This window comes from Mus caroli, unplaced genomic scaffold (genome assembly GCF_978045245.1).
Source record: "Mus caroli unplaced genomic scaffold, Mus_caroli_1 scaffold_15, whole genome shotgun sequence".
Classification (NCBI taxonomy): domain Eukaryota; kingdom Metazoa; phylum Chordata; class Mammalia; order Rodentia; family Muridae; genus Mus; species Mus caroli.
Window position 1 is genome coordinate 1998694 of NW_028227270.1, and position 21931 is coordinate 2020624.

Consider the following 21931-nt stretch of genomic DNA (forward strand, 5'->3'; position numbering starts at 1 on the left):
CAAATGTAGCAATTGTACGCATTCAGAGGGCAACTGTAAAGGTCAGAGGGGTGTATATATATATATATATATATATATATATATATATATATATACACCCCTCTCATATATATATATATATATATATATATATATATATATATATATATATATATGATAGTAGCAGGCTTCCATATGGCTTTCCCAAACCTCTTAACAATTAAAAACATTGTTGGAGGCATGACCATTCTTGGTTTAAATTATACTCCAGTTCCACAGTAAAACAATATGGTATTGGCACAGAAAAGGATATGTTGATCAATAGGATAGAATCAAGAGCCCATAATCCATTTACGTACAGTTAACTGGCTTTTCACAAAGATGAGAAAAGTACGCATTAGAGAAATTATAGCATCTTTAGTAAATGCTGCTGGGAAAAACTGGACATCTACCTGTAGAAGAAACTCTATCCTTCCCTCTCACCCAGACCTTTCAAATCATTTTCAAGTGGACCAATGTCTTCAGTGTTAGATCTGAACCTCTATGGCCTTTCAGAGAAAGACCAGGCTCTGGGCTCAGTAAGGACTTTCTGAATGGGACCTTAGTCACTCAGGAAACAAGGTCAAGAGTCAACAAGTGGGACTTCATGAGATGAAAATGTTTCTGTACTGCAAAGGAAACTGTTAATCAAAGGCAGAGGCAGCCTACAGAGTAGGAAAGACTCCCCAAGTGTCTTGCATGGAATGTCACATAAGAAAGGCATTTTAGGGGGCTGGCGAGATGGCTCGGAGATTAAGAGCATTGGCTGCTCTTCTGAAGGTCTTGAATTCAAATTCCAGTAATCACATGGTGGCTCACAACCATCCGTAATGAGATCTGATACCCACTTCTGGTGTGTCTGAAGACAGCTACAGTGTACTTATATGTAATAAATAAATAAATCTTAAAAAAAAAGAAAAGAAAAGAAAAGGCATTTTAAGCTCCTCTCTGCTCACAGGAAGTTGGCTGTAATCAGGTTGCTTGTGAGGGACTGGAGTGACCAGAGTACCTGAGAGGGTGGGGACAATATGGAGATAGGGTGATGGTTAAGAAATCAGCTTCCCAAGGAAACTAACCAAATTAAGACTTAAGCTAATGTGATTGACACACCAACAAAAGTATTTAAAGGGAAAGCAGTGCATGGGGAAGAAAACCCCAATATAAATAAACCCTTTTCATAGAGCCTTGCATGAACTGGAAGGCTCTTAGGTTTTTACGTTTTAAGTCCATCAGTGTGTGTGCATGAGTGAGTATGGGCAAGCATATCTGGTGGTCAGACAGCTTTCAGGAGTAGGCTCTTCTGTCTTACCGGGGAGGGGGTCTCTTGTGGTACTGAGCTTTGTCCCCTAGGCTAGCTGCTTCTGTCACCTTCCAGGTGATTCTCCTGTCTTCAGCTCCCAGCTTCACACCACACCCAAGCACTGCCAAGGCAGTGCTAGGATTACAAATTAGTGCCTCCATGCAGACTTACAAATGTGGGTTCCTGGGATCGAACTGTCTGGCAGGCTTGCGCGGCATGCCCTTTTACCCATTGAGCCATCTCACTGGCCCAAGTTTCCTGTTTTAGATGTAACATGCCACATATCAAATGTGCCAAGGAATCTACTTTGTGTTTCAGCTGTCCACCCTGTTCATATGGGTTGCCATTATATTAAAGTTAAAACAAGTTCACATAACTGGTGGGGCTGTCAAGATAGCTCCATCAACAAAGCGCTCAGTACACAAGCTTGAGGACCCAGGTTTGATCCCCAACACCCACATAAAAAGCCAGATGAGCAGGCACAAGTTTGTAACCCTGTCTTCAAAAAAAAAAAAAAAAAAGAAGGTTCAAGACTCCCAAGGAACACCATCCGAGGTTGGCTTCTGATTGTCACAGGTTCTGTCCTCTGATGTATGTGCTCCCACTTGAACACATATGTCAGCACACACACAAGGAGTAAGTGAACAGAAACACATTTAGTTATCCTCAGTATAAGGTAGCAGATGGTTTGCTAAGATCAGCTAAGATCATTTCTTGTGGTATAAAATCTGTGCGCGGGGGGTGGGGGGGGAGACACACACAAAAAGAAATTGTTGCCATGTTTAGTGGCTGGAAGAGTGGCCGTTACACAAGGTGGGGCTTAACATGTACCATGCAGAGTTCTATGAGTGCTCTTGACTCTGTCACGTAATTGGGAGGATGTCAAAATCAGCTCTGCATCAGTGTTTTTAGCTGCAGAATCGTTTGGGCAAACAGAATGTTTCAAGACAATATAAGTAGGTCCCATTAGCGCCATGGACTGCAGATTGCACTCAGATGGGGCGGAGCGTTTAGAAACACCACTTGAAAATATGTATTTTTTTTCTGTTCCACTATGACTAACTTACAGTCACAACAGTGATGGTAGTGTGTTTTTGATTAAGTTACAGTAATGGCAGTGATGATAGAGTTTTTCTATATTGTTTTATTAAGTATTACAACTACGAGGGAGAGGTTTTGCTGAAAGGCAGCACGTGAGTCTTAGAATCAATAATTAGGTAAAGATAATATGGTCTAATTAGGTAAAGATAATATGGTTTAATTAGGTAAAGATAATATTGTAATAAGATTAGTATAGTGGGCCCCAGACATCCTATTAAAGAAAAGATTTGGCTTGCTGTTAGTTTTCATTGGATAACTTGTTTCTGTAGTTAAACCATATTTACTGAGCATTTGCCATGGGACAAGAACCACACTGAATATTTCACTCGTGTTGACTTTGTTCTTTCAATAGCTTTCAGAGCTTGATGTGCCCCTTGGCTCTTGTTTTAGAGATGAGGAGAGCAAGGGTTAACTTTGCTCAGATCTGATCATTTGGTCTGTCTCAGGAGCCCAAGTTTTCACCCACTCCTGATCACAGGTAGTGATCTTTTCCCCTCTGAGACTGAAATATTGCATACAATGTTGCAGCTAATCTAGATAAACCTCTCCTAGTATAATGTAAGTACTACATAGTCACCAAAGAACATTTGAACAACACGATTTGAAGATAGGGAGCCTTGACACCCGAAGAAAGGCGCTGATGGCATTTGGTGTCTGTGCTTTTTAAACTATCTCTGCTAGTCTGCAGCATTTGTTAGGAAGCGGCTGGGTAACTCTTTGGGTGAGAGTCTTCCTCCACAGGAATGCTGCCCAGGGCAGATTTCTCGCTCTGCTGCTGACAGCCTAGTGCCAGCAGGCAAGTTGTCCTTTCACCTTTGTGTCTGTGTTTATGAAGCAAATGTAGCAATTGTACGCATTCAGAGGGCAACTGTAAAGGTTGGAGGGGTAAGTATATAAACAGTGCTCAGAAATATCCTCTCCGTGGGAGCTTCTGCAGTTATGTAACTGACAGGTTGTCCTCCACCTTTTATTTTATGGAGCTGTCTGTTTATTTTTTTCAGTTATAAGGCTGTTGTTTTAGCAGCGAATCATTTTGGGAGGTTTTTCACTGGGCAGATCACAGCTGCTGGAAAAGTTCCCCCTGCGAAGGTATGTATAACTTCCAGTGTTATTCATACATACACACACACACACACACACACACACACACACACACACACACACGAGTTTGTTTATTTATTTATTCATTCATTACGTATACAAGTGTTCTGTACTGGATGTATGTGTACCTGCCAGAAGAGGGCACCAAATCCCACTATAGATGATTATGATCCACCACTTGGTTGGTTGCTAGGAATTGAACTCAGGACCTCTGGAAGAGCAGTCAGCGCTGTTAACCTCTGAGCCATCTCTCCAGCCCCACTTTCAGTGTTTCTTAATGAGACAAGTTGAAGGTGGCATAAAATATGGTTACTTTCAAATGTCTTGCTGTGTGTTAGCCTTGCTGATGTTACTGTTGTACTTAGAAATTTAAGGTGAAATTTTAGAGCTGAACATTGAATATTGCTTGAAAAAAAGAGAAATTTTGGCATTTTTGTTTGTTTGTTTTAAAAGTTTAGTCTTTTTTCTTTTGCCTTTTCAGTTTCTGACTTATTTAAATTCTTAAATGGATTTTGTCTAGATTGATCTGTGGGTCAATTTACTATTACTTTTTGAAGAACTTCAAGATATTATTCAGTAAGTCTGTGTTTCCTGATTACTGCAGAGCCATAGTTTGTAGAAAACACTTCTTTGATTTCTTCCCTCTTGTCAGCTGAGGAGGGGAGGGGCATCAAGAGAACAGGAAGTAATGGGAGGTGGTACAATCAAGGCACAGTGGAAGGGAGCTGCCTCCTGAATCCCGATTGAGAACGGAGAGTGAAAGAGAGGGGTTAGTGAGGAGCCGTGAGTGGGAGGTTACAACATCGGAGGTTACGTCATGGCCCTTCAATGGCTGAATACAAGCCCGAGTCGAGGCGTAGGACATATATAAGGAGCCATCCATCTGCCTGCTTTCTGTTCTTTTTTTTTTTTTTTTTAAGATTTATTTATTATATGTAAGTACACTGTAGCTGTCTTCAGACACTCCAGAAGAGGGCGCCAGATCTCATTGCGGATGGTTGTGAGCCACCATGTGGTTGCTGGGATTTGAACTCTGGACCTTCGGAAGAGCAGTCGGGTGCTCTTACCCACTGAGCCATCTCACCAGCCCCTGCTTTCTGTTCTTAAATACTTTTTTTATTTATAAACTCAGAATGGTTCGACCAAGAAATCTACGAGAGAAACAAAAATCAGAAACCAAAACAAAAACCAAGCAGCCTTGAGTGAAACAGACCACAGAAAGAAAAACAAGCCCTTTAAACAAAGGCCAGGATGTCTAGCAAGAACATATATGTGAATGCCATAGATATACGGTACACAAGACACTATCCTTCCTGTATCTGAAATATAAAAATCTATCTTATTGTGTAGGACCACGAGAAAACATCTGGTGTTCAAACTGACCAGAAACTTAAACTGATTGAATATAATGATATGTGAGCCAACAATTTAGTCTTGATTAGGATCTTTTTAGGAAGGTGTGGCAGTTGAGAGGAAACTTGTAATATTCGACTAAAAGTGAAAAAAAAAAAAGCCCAAAAACCCAAAACCCAAGAGGCTTAACGGGAGAGTCATTGAGTTGTTAAAAGGCGGGAAGGGGACTGTGTCTGCTAGTGTTTAAATTCAGTGGCAGAGGGATAAAGGCTTCTTCGGTCTTCAAATCTGATGAGCCATGTTCAATCCCTGGACCCACTGGTAGGAAAAATAAAAACAAAACCCAACTCCCATGAGTTATCCCTGACCTCTATGTGTGTATTATGATGTGTTTTTCCCTCCCCTTCCTCTTGCACACAAAGAAATAAAATGTCGTTAAGAAATAAATTCAGCTTAAGTAGTTGGCTTGATGTAGCAAATCATTTTTACAAAATAGGAGAATTAAATATAGTTGGGGCTTATCATGTGTAATACTTTACATTTATTTTTAAACATTTGATGGTGAAAATTTACAAACATCCCTGTTCCTGTGGGTGACATTTGTTCCTACAGGAACAAGGGGTTGCCTTCAATCTAAGCCATTTATGGGATGCATAGTGAGGCTTGTTTTCCCAGGAAGGCCGGCTCAAGGCTAGAAGCAACAGTGTTTTCAGTGTTTCTCTGCAGGCTGGGGAGGCTGAAGTTTCTGCGGGATTCTTGGGTTCTCTTGGCTCAGATCCTTCTGTGGTTAAGATTTACTTATATTGCGTCAAATTTCAGACATGGATCATTCAAGATGGTCCTCAGTTCTATTTCCTTACCAGATGTTTAGAAGCATTTGAGCACAAAATAGCAGTTATCATGTTCTGTCAGAGTTGTGCCCATTTTGGACACAGTTTTCTGAACCCAGGAAAGCCTTGGCACTGGAGAGGGAGAGGGAGTTGAAATAACATCCTGGTGTTTTGGTGGTAGTTTCTGTACAGTGAGAAGGAACTGGTTAATCTTTGACATGCGTGGCACCGACAGTGCTTGCTTGCATGGCCTCTGAGATGCTGCTGACTGCCAGGGCATTATTTTTAGGGGAAGTTGTCCGCCGCTGGCAGAGGCTATTTCTTTGATCAACTTAAAAAACACTGGGGAGTCAGCGGAAGGATAGACCATTTGCTATGTTCCCATGGTTGATCTGCACCACCGATTGAGTGTTAATATGTACCAGGCACTAGGAGTTGCCACCTGGGAATCTTTTGCCATCACCTGGTCACAAGCTTTGAACCATTTTTTGTTCTCCCCGCCTCCACCCCCTAGATCCTGATAGTTGGTGGTGGCGTTGCTGGGCTCGCTTCAGCGGGGGCAGCAAAGTCGATGGGCGCAGTTGTCCGAGGATTTGATACAAGGTGAGCATTTAAGTAGTGATTCATGTTGAACTAAAAACATTTGTTTCAAATGGGGCCCATTACATTAGAGATTATAATGGTTCACTGAAGCTTGGCTCTCTGCTTTTTCCAATTAAAGATGAATTTTTTTTTTGCTGTTTAAAAGTTAGCTCAATAAAAAAATGTATTACTTACTGAAAAGGAAACCCCAGAAATAAAGTAAATAAAGTAACCAGAAATAATAAAGTAATTGATAATTAATAGGCCTTAGTTCTTTGTGTACGTTGGCAATGGGACCAGAGTTATCTCTAGTGAACTTGTAGCATGTTGCTTTACTGTGTCCTTTTAATCTTTAGGATGCTTTGGGGCACTAGGCAGGGCATGAGCAAAGCTAGCAGGTACGTTGGGAGGAGACTGTCTAGAGTCGAATGGATGGAAGTAGATGAAAGTGACATCACAGCCCCCAAGTACTTTTTTATTTGGTGAGACTGAGGATTGTACCCCATTGTCATACACGCCAGGCAAGTGCTCCATCACTGACCTACGGACCCACCCTTCACATCACTTTTTACCCAGGAGTAGCCACACAGGAACTATAATTGTAGCATTATTTTTGCTAGCACATCTGGCTCAGACATAAGGAAAGTGCTGACTGTTTTTCTCTGAAGCTTATAGAACATGGAGGAGAAACAGATTTTCTGTGTGTGTTGTACTTCTCCAAGACAGTCATAAAACATTTTCCACCATGGTTTGCCAAGAGACGTTTGATTAAGAGCTCTTCATCAGCTGGGCAGTAGTGGCGCACGCCTTTGATCCCAGCACTTGGGAGGCAGAGGCAGGTGGATTTCTGAGTTCGAGGCCAGCCTGGTCTACAGAGTGAGTTCCAGTACAGCCAGGACTACACAGAGAAACCCTGTCTCGAAAAACCAAAAAAAACAAACAAACAAACAAAAAAAACAAAAAGGAAAAAAGAAAAAGAAAATGAGTTCATTGCTAAAGATGCCAGATACCACTTTATAATTTTTATAATTTACTTACTATAAACATCACCATAAAGTAACACATTAAATTGTAATGTAACGAAAGCATCATGCAGCTTGATTAATGGAGGCACTCAAGCAAACACTTGTTTGGCCCCAAACTCCATGTATCTCACTGAATTTCTAGCTAGCTAGAATGGCCCTTCCAAAGCTGTGTGTTTACAGTTTAATTGTCAATTATATTTTTGCGCACCACAAAAAAGAAGCCACGGCAGAGTTGAGACTGGAAAAGCAATTAGCTTTCTATCTTTCTTCGTGACTCATGTATCCTTGGTGGGCATCCTGTTCTTCCTTGTCACCTAATAGCACTCATTCTTGTTCTCCTTTGCAACTGTTATTCTGTATCCATGAGTACATCTGTTTGCAAATATTCATATTCATGTATACTTTATAGACTAGGGTCTGAATGTGAAGGAGAACATAAGTTTGTTTTTTTCTTTTTTCCTTTCTGAGATTGGGTGACCTTACTTAATATTATATATCTTAAGTCCACCCATTTCCCCATAGATTTTATGATTTAATTTTTTCCTTTTTTAGTTTAAAATATTTTTTCATACAATATATTTGAATCCTCATTTCTTCCCAGATCCCCTCTACCTCCCCATCCTTCTAACTCCACACCTTATTTCTTTCTCACTCAAGAAAACAAACAGGCAAATAAAAATGACAGACAAGAATAGAACAAAACATAGCACCCCCCCCAAAGCTTAAAAATAAAATAAACAAAGAAAGATAATGAGAAATGCATACAAATGCACATGCATATCCCACCCCCACATATACACACATGCACACATGCACATACACACAGGTGCATGGATACAGGCACACACAAATGCACATGCATATACACAAAACCTACAAAAACACAAAATCAGAAACCATAATATACAAGTAAAAGAGTACTAAGGTAGAAAATGTCCAACCAAAGCAATACAAGCCCAGACATCTCAAAAATACCTTAGAGCTTCTTTGGTTTTGGCCGTCTACTGCAGACCTGGAGCCTACCCTTAAGGGTGGCTTGTGAGCCCACTGAGATTCTACTGGCAGAGCTCATTCTTCCTTTGTGAGAGTTTGGTATTTGGAGATAACTTCTTGGTTGTGGATGAGAGCTCCGGCGTCCTTCTCCATTTTGTGTTGGGACGCTCACTGGCCCAGCAGGTTTGGACCTGCTGTAGGCCCTGGCTATGCTGCTGCCGTCTTTGTGAGTTCATTGTGTGTCAACCCTGTGACATGTGTACCACCAGTTCTGATGTGCTAGCTGTTTTTCTATTGCTGTGATAAAACACCAAGAGTTTGTAGGATAAGTGTCCATTAAGACAGAGTGGCGGATGTGGTGGCTGGAGCAGGAAGCTGAGCATTATGGGGACGTTCTCCTTCAAGCCACCACACCTGGTTAATCTCTTTCTTTATATAAAATATTGTAATGACTATATTTGTAATTGCAGTGGGCACCTCCTGTGATTGCTGTCATTTAGGATGCTTGATGTTTATTGTAGGGCAGAGATATTGGTGATTCCCACTGCTGAAATCTTTGCTGGCTCTCCTTTTCTTTTCTTCTTTTTTTTTTTTTTTAAACAAATTATGATCTTTATTTTTTTATTTTTATTTTTTAAGATTTATTTATTTATTATATGTAAGTACACTGTAGCTGTCTTCAGATACACCAGAAGAGGGAGTCATATCTCATTATGGATGGTTGTGAGCCACCATGTGGTTGCTGGGATTTGAACTCTGGACCTTCGGAAGAGCAGTTGGGTACTCTTACCCACTGAGCCATCTCACCAGCCCGGCTCTCATTTTCTAAGTAGAATACAGTGATTGGGTGGCGTTTATTTATTTATTTATTTATTTCAAATGGAATATATTTTGCATAATCTAAAAATTGACCACTTGTTCATTAAGAATTTTCTTGGAGATGCCATCTCACATGGTCTAGACTCTCTTAGAAATCCTGTTTCCCCTTCTGCCTCTACTCTCTCCATTCTCCATTTGCTTTCTAAGATCAGTCTGCAAATTTATGACGACTGAGGCCCCCCAAATCATTTTATTTGAATATTAAGATATTTCTAATAAAAGTCATTTATTTGGGGAAAAAAATCTCACAAATAGAACAAACTCAGGACAATTGTAAAAGGAAAACTTCAACTTGTGTGATGTGAGAGCAAATCTTTTTTTTTTTTTTTTTTAAGATTCATTTATCTGTTTTTATGTATGTGAGTACACTGTCACTCTCTTCAGACATACCAGAAGAGGGCATTAGATCCCATTACAGATGGTTGTGAGCCACTATGTGGTTCCTGGGAATTGAACTCAGGACCTCTGGAAGAGCAGTCAGTGCTCTTAACCACTGAGCCATCTCTCCAGCCCATGTTAGCAAATCTTCATGTGTATCAGATATCATATTGTTATAAATATTGGGATCAAAAGAAACATAACCGGGGTTGGCAATAGTGGCATTCTTCTTTTCGTTTAAGTAGAAATTAGGATTCTTGTTTTTTTCCCCCGTAAGAAAAAAATATGTAAGAACTGCCTACATCTCAAAAGCCAAAGATAGCAAGCCAAACTCTCGACTTTCAACTCTGTAGGGTTTACCTACGGCCACAGTTCTCAGCCTGTGGGTTGAGACCTCTTTGGCAAACCTCTATCCAAAAATACTTACATTACAATTCATAATAGTAGCAAAATTATAGTTATGAAGTAGCAATGGCAATCATTTTATGGTTGGGAGTCACCCCAAAATGAGGAACTGCATTAAAAGGTCGCAGCACCAGGAGGGTTGAGAACCACTGACTTAAAGTGTAGACATAAATGAGGAGTTGGATGAGTGTATCCCTGATCTAAATAACGGCTGCTTTTCCTTCAATGCCCCAGAGCTGCCGCTTTGGAACAGTTCAAATCCCTTGGTGCTGAACCCTTGGAGGTGGACTTGAAGGAATCTGGTGAGGGCCAAGGAGGATATGCGAAAGAGATGTCCAAAGAGTTCATTGAAGCTGAAATGAAGCTCTTTGCTCAACAGTGCAAGGAGGTGGACATCCTTATCAGCACAGCTCTGATTCCAGGTATGCCACTTAGTAACTGGCATCTCTAAAGGACCAACAAGAATCTGACATTTAAACCAGGGTTGCTTTAGTTAGGGTTTCGATTGCTGTGATTGCCAAAAGCAGTTTGGGAAGGTAAAGGTTTGTTTTGGCTTACAACTCTCAGGTGACACTCACTGATCCAAGTCTGGGCAGGGAAGGACTCAAGAAAGGAACTTCCTGGAGGCAGGAACTGAAGCAGAGGCCATGGAGGAGTGCCGCTGACTGGCTTGCTCCTCAAGCTTGCTCAGCCTGCTTTCTCATGCAACCCAGAACCGCCTGCCTGGGGTGCCCAGGCACCACCCACAATCAGCTAGGCCCTCCCACACCAATCACTGACTAAGAAAATGCTCCGTAGACTTGCTTGCAGTCTTCTGGAGGCCTTTTCCCAGTTGTGGTTCCCTCTTCTCAGATAACTCTTGTGTCAAACTGATAAAACATACTATACCCACACATCCCTGCACACACACAAAAAATCAACTAGTTCAAGGATGAATAAGTGTTTACTGTTTGAATTTCTTTAAAAACTCTTTTTAGATGGATGATAACTTTATACTTATATTTATGTACAGGAAACTTAGCAGGGTATATATATATAACCCTTGAATTTCTTTAAAAACTGTTTTTAGATGGATGATAACTTTGTACTTATATTTATGTACAGGAAACTTAGCAGGGAATATATAACCCCATTTAATGGTGACTTTTTTTTTTTTTTTTTTTTGAGACAGGGTTTCTTTGTATAGCCCTGGCTGTCCTGGAACTCAGAAATCCACCTGCCTCTGCCTCCCAAGTGCTAGGATTAAAGGTGTGCGCCACCACCGCCCGGCTAATGGTGACTTCTTTAGCCTTTGTCTTTCTCAGCTTGGCAATATTAGCCCTGGACTTAGGACCCAGGATGCTGTGTCCTCAGTGGCGGCAGATCTCATCATATGTGCCATTGTAATTGGTCCTAATAGCTTCTACCAGCTTAGCCAGAGCACCCTTGTCTTCCGAGTCAACCTGTGTGAAGGCAACAGTGGTGCATGTCTTCCTGTGGACCAGGCACCCCAGCCTGGCCTTTCCCTTGATGATGCACACGTTAGAATTTAAACAAAGGGATTTCTTTGTGAGTGTGTGTGCGTGTGTAATAAAAGTCCTAGAAACATGAAAAAGCACACTGCAAAAATCACTGTAGCCCCCAGGTCATTAATAACACCACCCGATTTCTTTCAATGTGTCTTCATGTAACTATGTTTATATCATAGGCTATTTTCTATGCACAACATTGTTGTATTCATAAGTGGTGTCTTTACTACGTTTTTGATAAAGTACTAATCTGTTTCTCCTTCTTAAGGTATATTTCCATTGTAGAAAAGAACTGAGGGCTGGTGAGATGGCTCAGTGGGTAAGAGCACCTGACTGCTCTTCCAAAGGTCTAGAGTTCAAATCCCAGCAACCACATGGTGGCTCACAACCATCCGTAATGAGATTGGATGCACTCTTCTGGAGTGTCTGAAGACAGCTACAATGTACTTACATATAATAAATAAATAAATCTTAAAAAAAAAAAAAAAAGAAAAGAACTGAAAAATCTTAAGAGTTCAAAAAACAAGTCAGAAATTCCACCAGAGACCATCATGTCTGATATTTTGGTGATAAACACATGACAGAGTGTTTCTGTGTATATATATATATGTATATGTATTTATGGGCTCTGCAGGGGATGCTTTTATTTAAGGATTTGGCACTTTGTTATTCAGTTCTTTTTGGGGGGGGGAGATTTATTTTATGCTCAATTACATGCATACGTACGTACGTGTCTCTGTGAGTGCAAGTCAGAGGCATCGAATTCCCTGGAGCTGGAATCAGGGACAGTTGAGAGCCACCTGACTAGGTGTTGGTCCTCTGCCAAGGACAGTAAACGCTTCTAATTACTGTGCCACCTCTCCAGCCCTGACGTTTGTCTTGTTCACCAGATTGTGAGGTCCCTGACAGCAAGCATGATTTTTAAGATATTGGACATTTTATTTATTTATTTATTTATTTATTTATTTATTTATTTAATGTAAGTACACTGTAGCTGTCCTCAGATACTCCAGAAGAGGGCATCAGACTTCATTATGGATGGTTGTGAGCCACCATGTGGTTGCTGGGATTTGAACTCGGGACCTTCTGTAGAACAGTTGGTGTCTTAACCCCTGAGCCATCTCGCCAGCCCCGCAAGCATTATTTTTAAGTCTTAACTTCTTTTTATATAGTGTTTGTGCAGAGTGCATGCTATCAAACCAATACACATTTATTGACCAGTCAAGAGCGGCTTGATGCGGATGCATCTTGTTCTTTCCTATCTCTCTCCCTGTCCTTTGCTTCTACCGCTGAACAATCTATCATGTCAAAATGAGCAAGACTGTGAGAAGTAAAGGCTTCACGGTTGCTGGTGTTTGATTCTACTCAGGCCTTCTCTTTTCTATATCAAAACTTTAAACTTTCCTCCTCACGACTCCTTTGCCTGAGAACATTTTACACGAGCCCAGGTCTATAGATGTACAAATGCAACATTCATTGGAAATAGATCAGAAATAAATTTATTTGAAGGCAATTTCTAGCTTATATGTTTTTTTTTTTTTTTTTTTTTTTTTGGTTTTTCGAAACAGGGTTTCTCTGTGTAGCCCTGGCTGTCCTGGCACTCACTTTGTAGACCAGGCTGGCCTCGAACTCAGAAATCCGCCTGCCTCTGCCTCCCGAGTGCTGGGATTAAAGGCGTGCACCACCACGCCCGGCTTTTTTTTTTTTTTTTTTAAAGATTTATTTATTTATTATGTAAGTACACTGTAGCTGTCTTCAGACACTCCAGAAGAGGGCGCCAGATCTCGTTACAGATGGTTGTGAGCCGCCATGTGGTTGCTGGGATTTGAACTCTGTACCTTCGGAAGAGCAGTCGGGTGCTCTTACCCACTGAGCCATCTCACCAGCCTGTATTTTTTTTAAAGCATTTATTCTGAGAAGAACAAGTTTACATACCAATGAAATGGGTATGCTTGTTTGTTTTACACAAAAAATGATGTTTGGGCCGGATATTTGATCCTACAGAATCTAGGTCATTTTCAATAGTTTTCAGAGTTCATTGATGTTTTTACTTTATATTCACCAACTCTGAGCATATTGCTTTGCATGCTCAGTATGCATAGCATAGAGTACATAGCAGAAAATGGCAAACGTTTGTTTCGGGTCATTCAGAAATCGATGGAAATTTTGTTCTTGTTCCAAGCCAAAATTCTTTTAGTTTAGTTTTTTGTTTGTTTGTTTGTTTTTGCTACGATTGCTGTTTACACAAACGTGTAGATGAGCCGGTTTCTCCAGATGCCACCATCCCACCAGATCTGTTTGATGAGGCAGATAGGCTGGAGGGAGGTATGGGCCCATCCCATGGGTGTGTTTCTGAGTGGAGAAATGAAATGAAGCTTATATTTGAGTACTTGTTATGGATGGAGATCAGAAGCCACTAGATGGTGTGTGTGTGGAATCTAGCAGCTATGATGGAAATTATACGCAGGAGAGCACTCCAGGATCCCCCTTTTGTGACAGTGACACCCAAGAAGGAATTAGGATACCTGTGCTTTTGCCATCTAACTGGGAACGCCTGCACCTTGGAGAAGGCAGTGCTAGGAGCTGCCAGGCAACAAGTGGCCAGCAGAGGGTGCCAAGACATTTACTCATTGAAAGAATAATAAGGACAGGAAGCTAGAAATGGTAGTCATTTTGACACAGTATATATCTTTGTTATTGATTATAAAGCTTTGAGTGATTGATGCAACTACGGACCTCTTAGATGAATATGCTGACATTTTATGCTTACCTGCACAGCTTTTTTTTTTTTTTTTTTTGAGACAGGGTCAAGCCCAGAGAGGCCTTGAATTTGTCATCCCCCTGCTTCAGCCTCCTAAATACTGGGATTACAAGATTATAGATGGTCATTCTCTCTCTCCCTCCCTTCCCCTCTTCCTCCCCCTTCCCTTCCCCTCCCTCTTCCCCTCTCCTTAAGTGGTCTCTACTCAGTGTATTTTAGTAGAAGCTCAATTGTGTGATAATCTTTTTTTTTTTTTTTTTTAAGATTTATTTATGTGAGTACACTGTAGGTGTGTTCAGACACACCAGAAGAGGGCATCAGAACCTGTTACAGATGATTGTGAGCCACCATGTGGTTACTGGGAACTGAACTCAGGACCTCTGGAAGAGCAGCCAGTGCTCTTAACCACTTAGCCATCTCTCCAGCCCGCTTGTGTGATAATCTTGAAGACTAGCTAGAGAGGTTTTGCTAATCTGTTTCACCGCATTTCCTATTTTCTGAAGCCATAACCTTCACATTACGTTTGCAGGGAGTTTGTGGTTAGTACATCATCCCAGAGTCTGCTCTCAAAAGGCTGTCTGGCTTAAATTCTGCAAATAAAAAAAAAAAAAAAAAAAAAAAAGAAAAAAGGAAAGTGAAAACTTAATCACTATATAGTATGTGTGGATTGAAATAGTTGTGGAATGGAGATAATTGCTGTTCTGCCTCCACTGAGTTAGAGGTGAGAATTTTACTGAATGCAAGCAGTTTCAGCTGCAGTCTCAGTGGCGTTCAGTGCGAAGGAGAAAGCCACTGAGATCCTTGTCCCATCTTTGTTAGATTTACTGGGGCAGAAATTAACCTGTTACAGAACCTTTCCAGATAGTAACCCAGTTAAAAATTCATAATCGGGGCTGGGAGATTGCTTGGTGGGTGGAGAGTCTGCCACAGAAGCACGGGGACCTGAGTTCAGATTCCTGGCCCTAGTGGACAAGCCTGGTGTGGGGACGTGTACATGACTCCAGGGCTGGAGGGGAAGGTCAGAGATGGTGTATCCTGGAGAGTCGCCAGCAGATCCGGTTTGGCAAATGGTGGCTCTAGGTTCAGTGAGAGACCCCGTTGCAGAAAAACAAAAAACAAAAAACAAAAAACCAAAAACAAACCAAAACCAAAAACGCAAGGTGGAAGGCAGAAGAGAAAGATACCTGGTATTATATGTACCCGCACATGCATACACCTGTACACACCAAAATAAAAATTCACAAAGACTGGGATGGCATAGCTTTCTTGCTCCTCATCTCCTGTTTTAAGCCATGCTCTTTTCAATTTAATGGCCTCTTGAAGGGCCTGAGATTTCATTAAATAGCGGTGTCTATATCTTGCTCCGCTTAGGTTCCCAGCATCCTTAGTTGAAGTCATCTAGCTTGATCAATAGCCCCATATCATAGCCCCAGACTCCTTGGTACCCATGTTATTAACTTGATATCCTTGGCCATGTGTTTATTGCCCCACATCCTCCTTGTCCCTCATTGTCCGTCATCATCATTGTCATCCTCCTCCTCTTCTTCTTGTGCTTGTTGTTGTTCTTCTCCTTCTCCTCCCCCTCCTCCCTCCTCCTTTTTCCTTTGGTCCAAATTTAGCTTTTGGTTTCATGTTAGACTTATGGTAACTAGTGTCTGCTATCAGACATGCTGACTAGTCATTGCCTCAGATTGTCTAAAGACCTTCTGTAACGTCACATCTACCGACTTTTCACTTTGACACACCATCCCTCTTCTTTCCTGCCTTTTCAAGTCCCACCTATTCAGTTGCCACTTCTGCAGTGCCTCCTGCATCCTGCTGAGTACTGGATGCTAGTTTTTCTGCACTCAAAGCAACTTTCCTGTGCTTCTCATGACGACAGTACTTAGCCCCACCCTGCCCTATGAGCACAGGGAAAGTGTCTGTTCCTACCATACCTGTCATGGGCAGTGCTTGGCCTCGTGCTTCACACACAGGCCAGTAGTAGTGGCTCAGCAAATATTGTTCAACTCATAATCCTGTATGTGTTCCTTAGGTCTTGGTTGGCATAGTCACTTTTATTCTTTAAAGGCTAAAGAAAGCTGGACAGAACACTCTGTTGTCTTTTTTTTTTTAATAGGATTATTGTAGAAGCTAACTTAAGACTGGAAACTTAGCTCTCTTAAGTTATCCAAAAACTAAAACACATGCCCCGTCTGCAATTTGAGGTGGCTAGCTTGACCTTTCAGACACTGGAATTAGGAAGTAGTGGAGGATATTCAGGAATTGTAAAGTGTCTTGTTGGGAAGGAAGATATTCGTCGATTGTAAATTATAACATCTTAATCCCGGTTAGAGAGCAGTATGTTTTGTGTTTATCCTAGTTAGGGTCTATAAAATATCCCTGTCACCGGACGCTTAAATCCTCCACAACTGGGGAAGAGTTGGGAAGGAGATGTTTTCCTCTGATGGGACTCAGCCTAAGATGTTGCAGTCACATAGAGCCATAAATGATTCTGCCTTTGATGCTGCCCATTTTTTCTTGAATGTATCTTCATAGGATAGGATGACAGTCTTGAAAAGATGGAATTTCAGACAGGAGACTAGTCCAGCAACTGACACTTGCTGGTGGAATTCCGCTGAGAGAATTCTTGCTCTGGCAACTGTACAAAAGCCAGAAGAGTTTATCATTCAGAGGGATATTTTCTTCTCTGTGCACATTATGATTTTAGAAGTCAAAACTACATTGTGTAGGTCAGCAACTCCCAATGTTTTGGAAGTTGTACTTCTTTTTTATTTTGAGTGTCTGATATGTCCTTCATGGTCCCCTCCCTTCCATTTAGTTTATGACGCTATCGAATTCTAAAATATTGCTTCCACACGACCACTTATTCTGAGAATTCTGAAAGACAGCAAGAAATGCTTCGATGTTACAACATCAAGGATTGGTAACCACAGGCTGTCTACGTACCTCTTGGTAGCTTTCAACACAGATAGGGCCACTTGTCATCAGATGGAGGATGCCAGAAGTCTGGAGTTTTCTCCTGCCATTTGTCAGTCTTGGCTTCTTAGGGTGTGTCTGACACACTTCATGGATTGCTGAGCCATGTTTAACAAATGTTCTGTTAGGGAAGTTTATGCCACAGAGTTTTATTCTGGTTTCGCCTGTTATTTCTCCAAAAGTATGTTGCAAGATGGAAGAAGTATTGCGTTCTTCTCCCTGTCATTCCCTGAGCTGAACAGCTTGGGAGGTGAGACCACTTCTAGGGGTGAGCTACCATTAACGTCTTATCCTCACCACACATCAGTTGTGAATTTCCAGTCCCTTTCCATCTACTCCATTCTTTCTTATTATGACAGTCTGGCACTAAATCCACAGTCTTTGCTATAACACATTGATCCAAGAGTGTAAAACTGTTTGGTTACTGTAGAAATCTACTTTTTGCCCTCATGACATTAACAGGTCTCATTGCCACCATGTGGGGATTCATTAAGTGTTGCTTACACCAGGATGGGGATCGGGAGGTCACTCTGGGCACTGTTTCTGTTTGAGGAGTGTGCAGGGGAGGCCTGCAAGTGTCAGACAACACCCTCATTTCTATTTCTTTTGCTAAGACGAGTCACATGGTCTGAGCCATCTGTGAACGAAGCTAGGAGTTGTTGACCAGCTGTGAGTCCAGGAATAAGATAACATTGTTTTAGTTTGTAAGGCTTTCATAGCAAACTACAACTGATTGAGCAGTTTAAACAACAGAAACATTATCAGCTCACCGTTTTTTTTGGGGGGAGGGCGTCTAGAATTTTATGATCAAGTTGTTGGCAGAATTGGTTTCTCCTTAGTTGAGGACTTGAGACTTTTCTCCTTGGTTGAAGATGGCTACCTTTCTCAGGCCTCTATTCTCTCTCCTCTGTGTGTGTGCATTCCTGGTGTTACATTTGGTGTTTAATTTCTTCTTTTTTAAGGATACCAGTAAAGTTAGGCTCAGGCTCTAGGTTAATTCAGTCCTAACTTTGACAGCCTTATCTCCAAATTCAGTCAGTTTCATAGGAATCAACATACAAATTCTAAAGGTTATGCTAATCCGCCCCCCCAAATGCATCAGAGTCCCCTAGATCCTGGTGGGCAGGAAGGAGGTGATGAGGAAGAGCCTGAGGGAAGTGGGACCAAGGGTGTTATCTCTCCACAGATGTCCACAGGGACCTCTTTCTCCAAGAAGTCCTCCCAGCTATCTCCCAAATTCCACAAATGTCATCATAGTATGAATCTACAAAGGGATTAATCTATTTGTTAGATCAGTGCCCTCTGGATTTAGTCATTTCCAAAAATTCCATTAGCAATTAAACTCCAAATATGCAAGGCTATGGGGGATAGTTCATATTCATATTTGCATGCCATAACAGTGAAAAATTCTTGTTATAATGGATCTTTCTCCTTCTTCTTCTTCTTCCTCTTCCTCTTTTCTCCTCTTCCTCATCCTCTTCCTACTCATCTTCTTCCTCTTCTTCCTCCTCATTTTCTTTCTCCTCTTCCTCTTCTTCTTCCTCTTCTTCTTCCTCTTCCTCATCTTCTTTCTCCTCTTCCTCTTCCTCTTCTTCTTCCTCATTTTCTTTCTCCTCTTCCTCCTCCTTTTCTTCTTCTGACAGGCTCTCCTATAATGCAGGCTGGTCTTGCTTGGCCTTGCTCTGCTGCCGATGATTGGTTGAATTCCTACTCCTCCAGCCTTCATCTCCCAAGTGCTAGGATTGCATGCAAAGGCCCCCCACACCCACTTTATAATGAAATTTCTTAATATGTAAATCACTGATGTTTGTACTGTTCTCTTGATAGTTTTAGTTTTACATGTAGGTAACACATAGTATTGTATTACATTTAAGACCGTCCTTCGTAGTGCTTGTTTGTGACAAATCTGTCCTGGTTTTAGGTGAATGGATTCTATATATTGTGCATCTGTGAGTATGGAGTTAACTTTATCATGCTGGGTTAAGGCAGAAAGCTTTTCTTGAGCCTCTAATTTGATGCTCTACAGGCCAGGAAGTTAGGAATTTCCCCATGATTACTTGTCATTGAGTAATTCCAGTAAATAATTCTCTGTGCTTTTTGGAATCATTATAAAAACTTGTGGTTAATCCATTTCATCTTGCTGTCTTTCTGTTCTTAATAGTTTTTGTGGCTTCTTCCTAATTCCTCTCCCCTCCCTTTCTCTCCCCTCCCCTCCCCTCCTCTCCCCCTCTTCTCTCCTCCTCTCCCTTCCTTTCCCTTCTTCTCTTCTCCTGTCCCCTCACCTTCTGTACCCTCACATCCTGTCTCCTCCCCTCCCCTCTCCTCCTCTCCCTTTCTTCCATCTCTGTCTTCTCCTCCCCGCCTCCATTTTCCCTCCTTCCTTCCCCACTCCTTGATCAAATTTGCCTGCACAGATTGGGCTTTTTTTCCAATATGATAGACTCAAGAGAATTTATTGATTTCAGATGATCATGTTTGCCTTGATTTATTCAGAGAGGTACATTACAAAATCTTCCAGTAAACAGTCTTTGTTATTGAATTTAACTGGAATGGCATTCTGAATTTAGTGTTGTAGAGAAACCAAGGGTATATTCTTTTGCCGTATGTCAGTAAGTTGTTGAAACTGTTTTTAGAATTTAGTACTTTTTTTACTTGCTTCTAACTTGAATGCTTTCATTGAGGAAGTCATGATTATTGAAAAGATTCTGTATGTCTATTTTGAAATAAATTTTGGGTGAGCCTAGGCGCTCGTGTCTGCAACTCCTGTACGGGGGAAGCAGGGGCAGGAGCGTCACCAGTTCAATGTCATCTTTGGCTGCGTAGCAAGTTTGAGTCCAGCCGGTAAGTCTGACTCAAACCACAGTTCATACGAGTTATATCCACACGTGCTTACATCAAAAACCGTTTGCTTATAGAATGAACAACCACATTTATGGTGCACCACAGAGTTTCAGAGAGGCCTTGCACTAATGGGAAACACTCCTATCTATCCCACACAGCAGCGAATTGAGCAGAAAATGGCACATTTCACTTTTCCAGGTGATATATTTGTTTATTTGGGTCCTAGGGCTTGAGGTCTGCATACATGCTAGCCAAGGGCTCTACAACTTAGCTACAGACCTCACCAGATGAGATTTTTTTTTTTTTTTTTTTAGCATCCTGCTGCTGTTCTCAGAGAAAGGAGGCCCTAACCTCCAGATCCATGACAATTTAAAAAATTGTTTATTTTTATTCTTCTCATGCATTATATCCCCTCCCTCCACTCATCCCAGTTTCTCCTCTTCTTCCATCTTTCTCAGATCCACCCCTTCTCCGTTTCCTTTTTTCCTTCCTCTGTTTTCTTCAGAAAAGAACAGGCCTCCCACGAATATCAACCGAACATGGCAAAAGATGCAATTAGACTAGGTACAATCCCTCATATCAAGGCTGGAAAAAGGCAACCCAGGAGGAAGAAAAGGATCCTGAGAGCAGGCAAAAGAGTCAGGGACAGCCCCGCTCCCGTTGTTAGGAATCCTACGGAACACCAAGCCACATAGCTATAACATATGCAGAGGACCCAGCTCAGACCCATATAGCACCCTCAACTGTCACCTCAGTCTCTGTGAGTCCCTATGAGTCCTTAGTTGACTCTGTAGGTAATGTTCTTGTGGTGTCCTTGACCCTTCTGGCTCCTATAATCCTTCCTCCCGTCTTCCGCAGGATTCCTCTGGCCCTGCCTAGTGTTTGGCTGTGGGTCTCTGCATCCACTCCCAGCGGATGCAGGATGAAGCCTCTCTGATGACAAATGGGCTAAGCACTGATCTGTGAACATAACAGAATATCATTAGGAAGGGTTTCATTGACTTTTAAAATACTTACTTTTTTTTAAAAATCAATTTTGAAAAGTCAATTTAAATTTTTAAATAGTTTAAAATTAAGAGCTATAAATGTGTATTTCCTTTTAGATTTGGCCTAGAGGTAGGGGTCGGTCAGGCACTGTGTGGTCATTGGCTGACTCAGTGAATGAATGATCGTCTGAATGATTGGCTGTGAGCGCTGATGTCTTACCATTGTCTTGGCAGAAGAATGGAAGTGACTCCCAGTGAGGGGGAACTGAGAAACCTTGCTTTAGGAACTCAATGCCCATGAGCCAGAAAGGACAAGAGACATTTCTCAAAGATTGTGTCAGATCTTTCACTCAGTGCAGATCTCGCCAGGAAATGATTTTTTTCTCCTTGCTCATTAAAAAAAAAAAATCTGGGCTGGTGAGATGGCTCAGTGGGTAAGAGCACCCGACTGCTCTTCCAAAGGTCCAGAGTTCAAATCCCAGCAACCACATGGTGGCTAACAACCATCCGTAATGAGATCTGGCTCCCTCTTCTGGTGTGTCTGAAGACAGCTACAGTATAGTTACATATAATAAATAAATAAATCTTTAAAAAAAAATCTGCTTATTTAATTTTAGATGGGTGGTGTTTGAAAAATGTAACAATCCTGGCCTGTTTGTAAATCCTATCTTTTTTTAGATAAATGATTAAATTAATGAAACCGTGCTTCAGAATAGGAAAACCGAAGTGTACTTCAGAAAGCAAGAAACCCGTAAGCCCTTCTCCAGACCTCCTACCCACACTTTGGTTAGCGCCTCTGCCTTCTGCATTTATGTCCTAGAAAATATCAAATTCTTATTTCATTTTATCATTCTGTTTGAGAGATTTTTGCAGTGGATGTTGGACTTTGCC

At 41.4% G+C, this 21931-nt stretch overlaps 1 protein-coding gene across 6 annotated transcripts in view; it reads left to right on the plus strand.

Moving 5' to 3' along the window:
• Nnt (nicotinamide nucleotide transhydrogenase) overlaps positions 1-21931 on the plus strand; it is a 108703-nt gene that overhangs the window by 35576 nt on the left and 51196 nt on the right. For all 6 annotated transcript variants that reach the window (XM_029468546.2, XM_029468545.1, XM_021181102.2 and 3 more), the window contains 3 exons: positions 3421-3508; positions 6218-6306; positions 10200-10387. In XM_029468546.2, coding sequence (XP_029324406.1) covers positions 3421-3508; positions 6218-6306; positions 10200-10387 — 365 coding nt within the window. The remainder of the gene's footprint in view (positions 1-3420; positions 3509-6217; positions 6307-10199; positions 10388-21931) is intronic.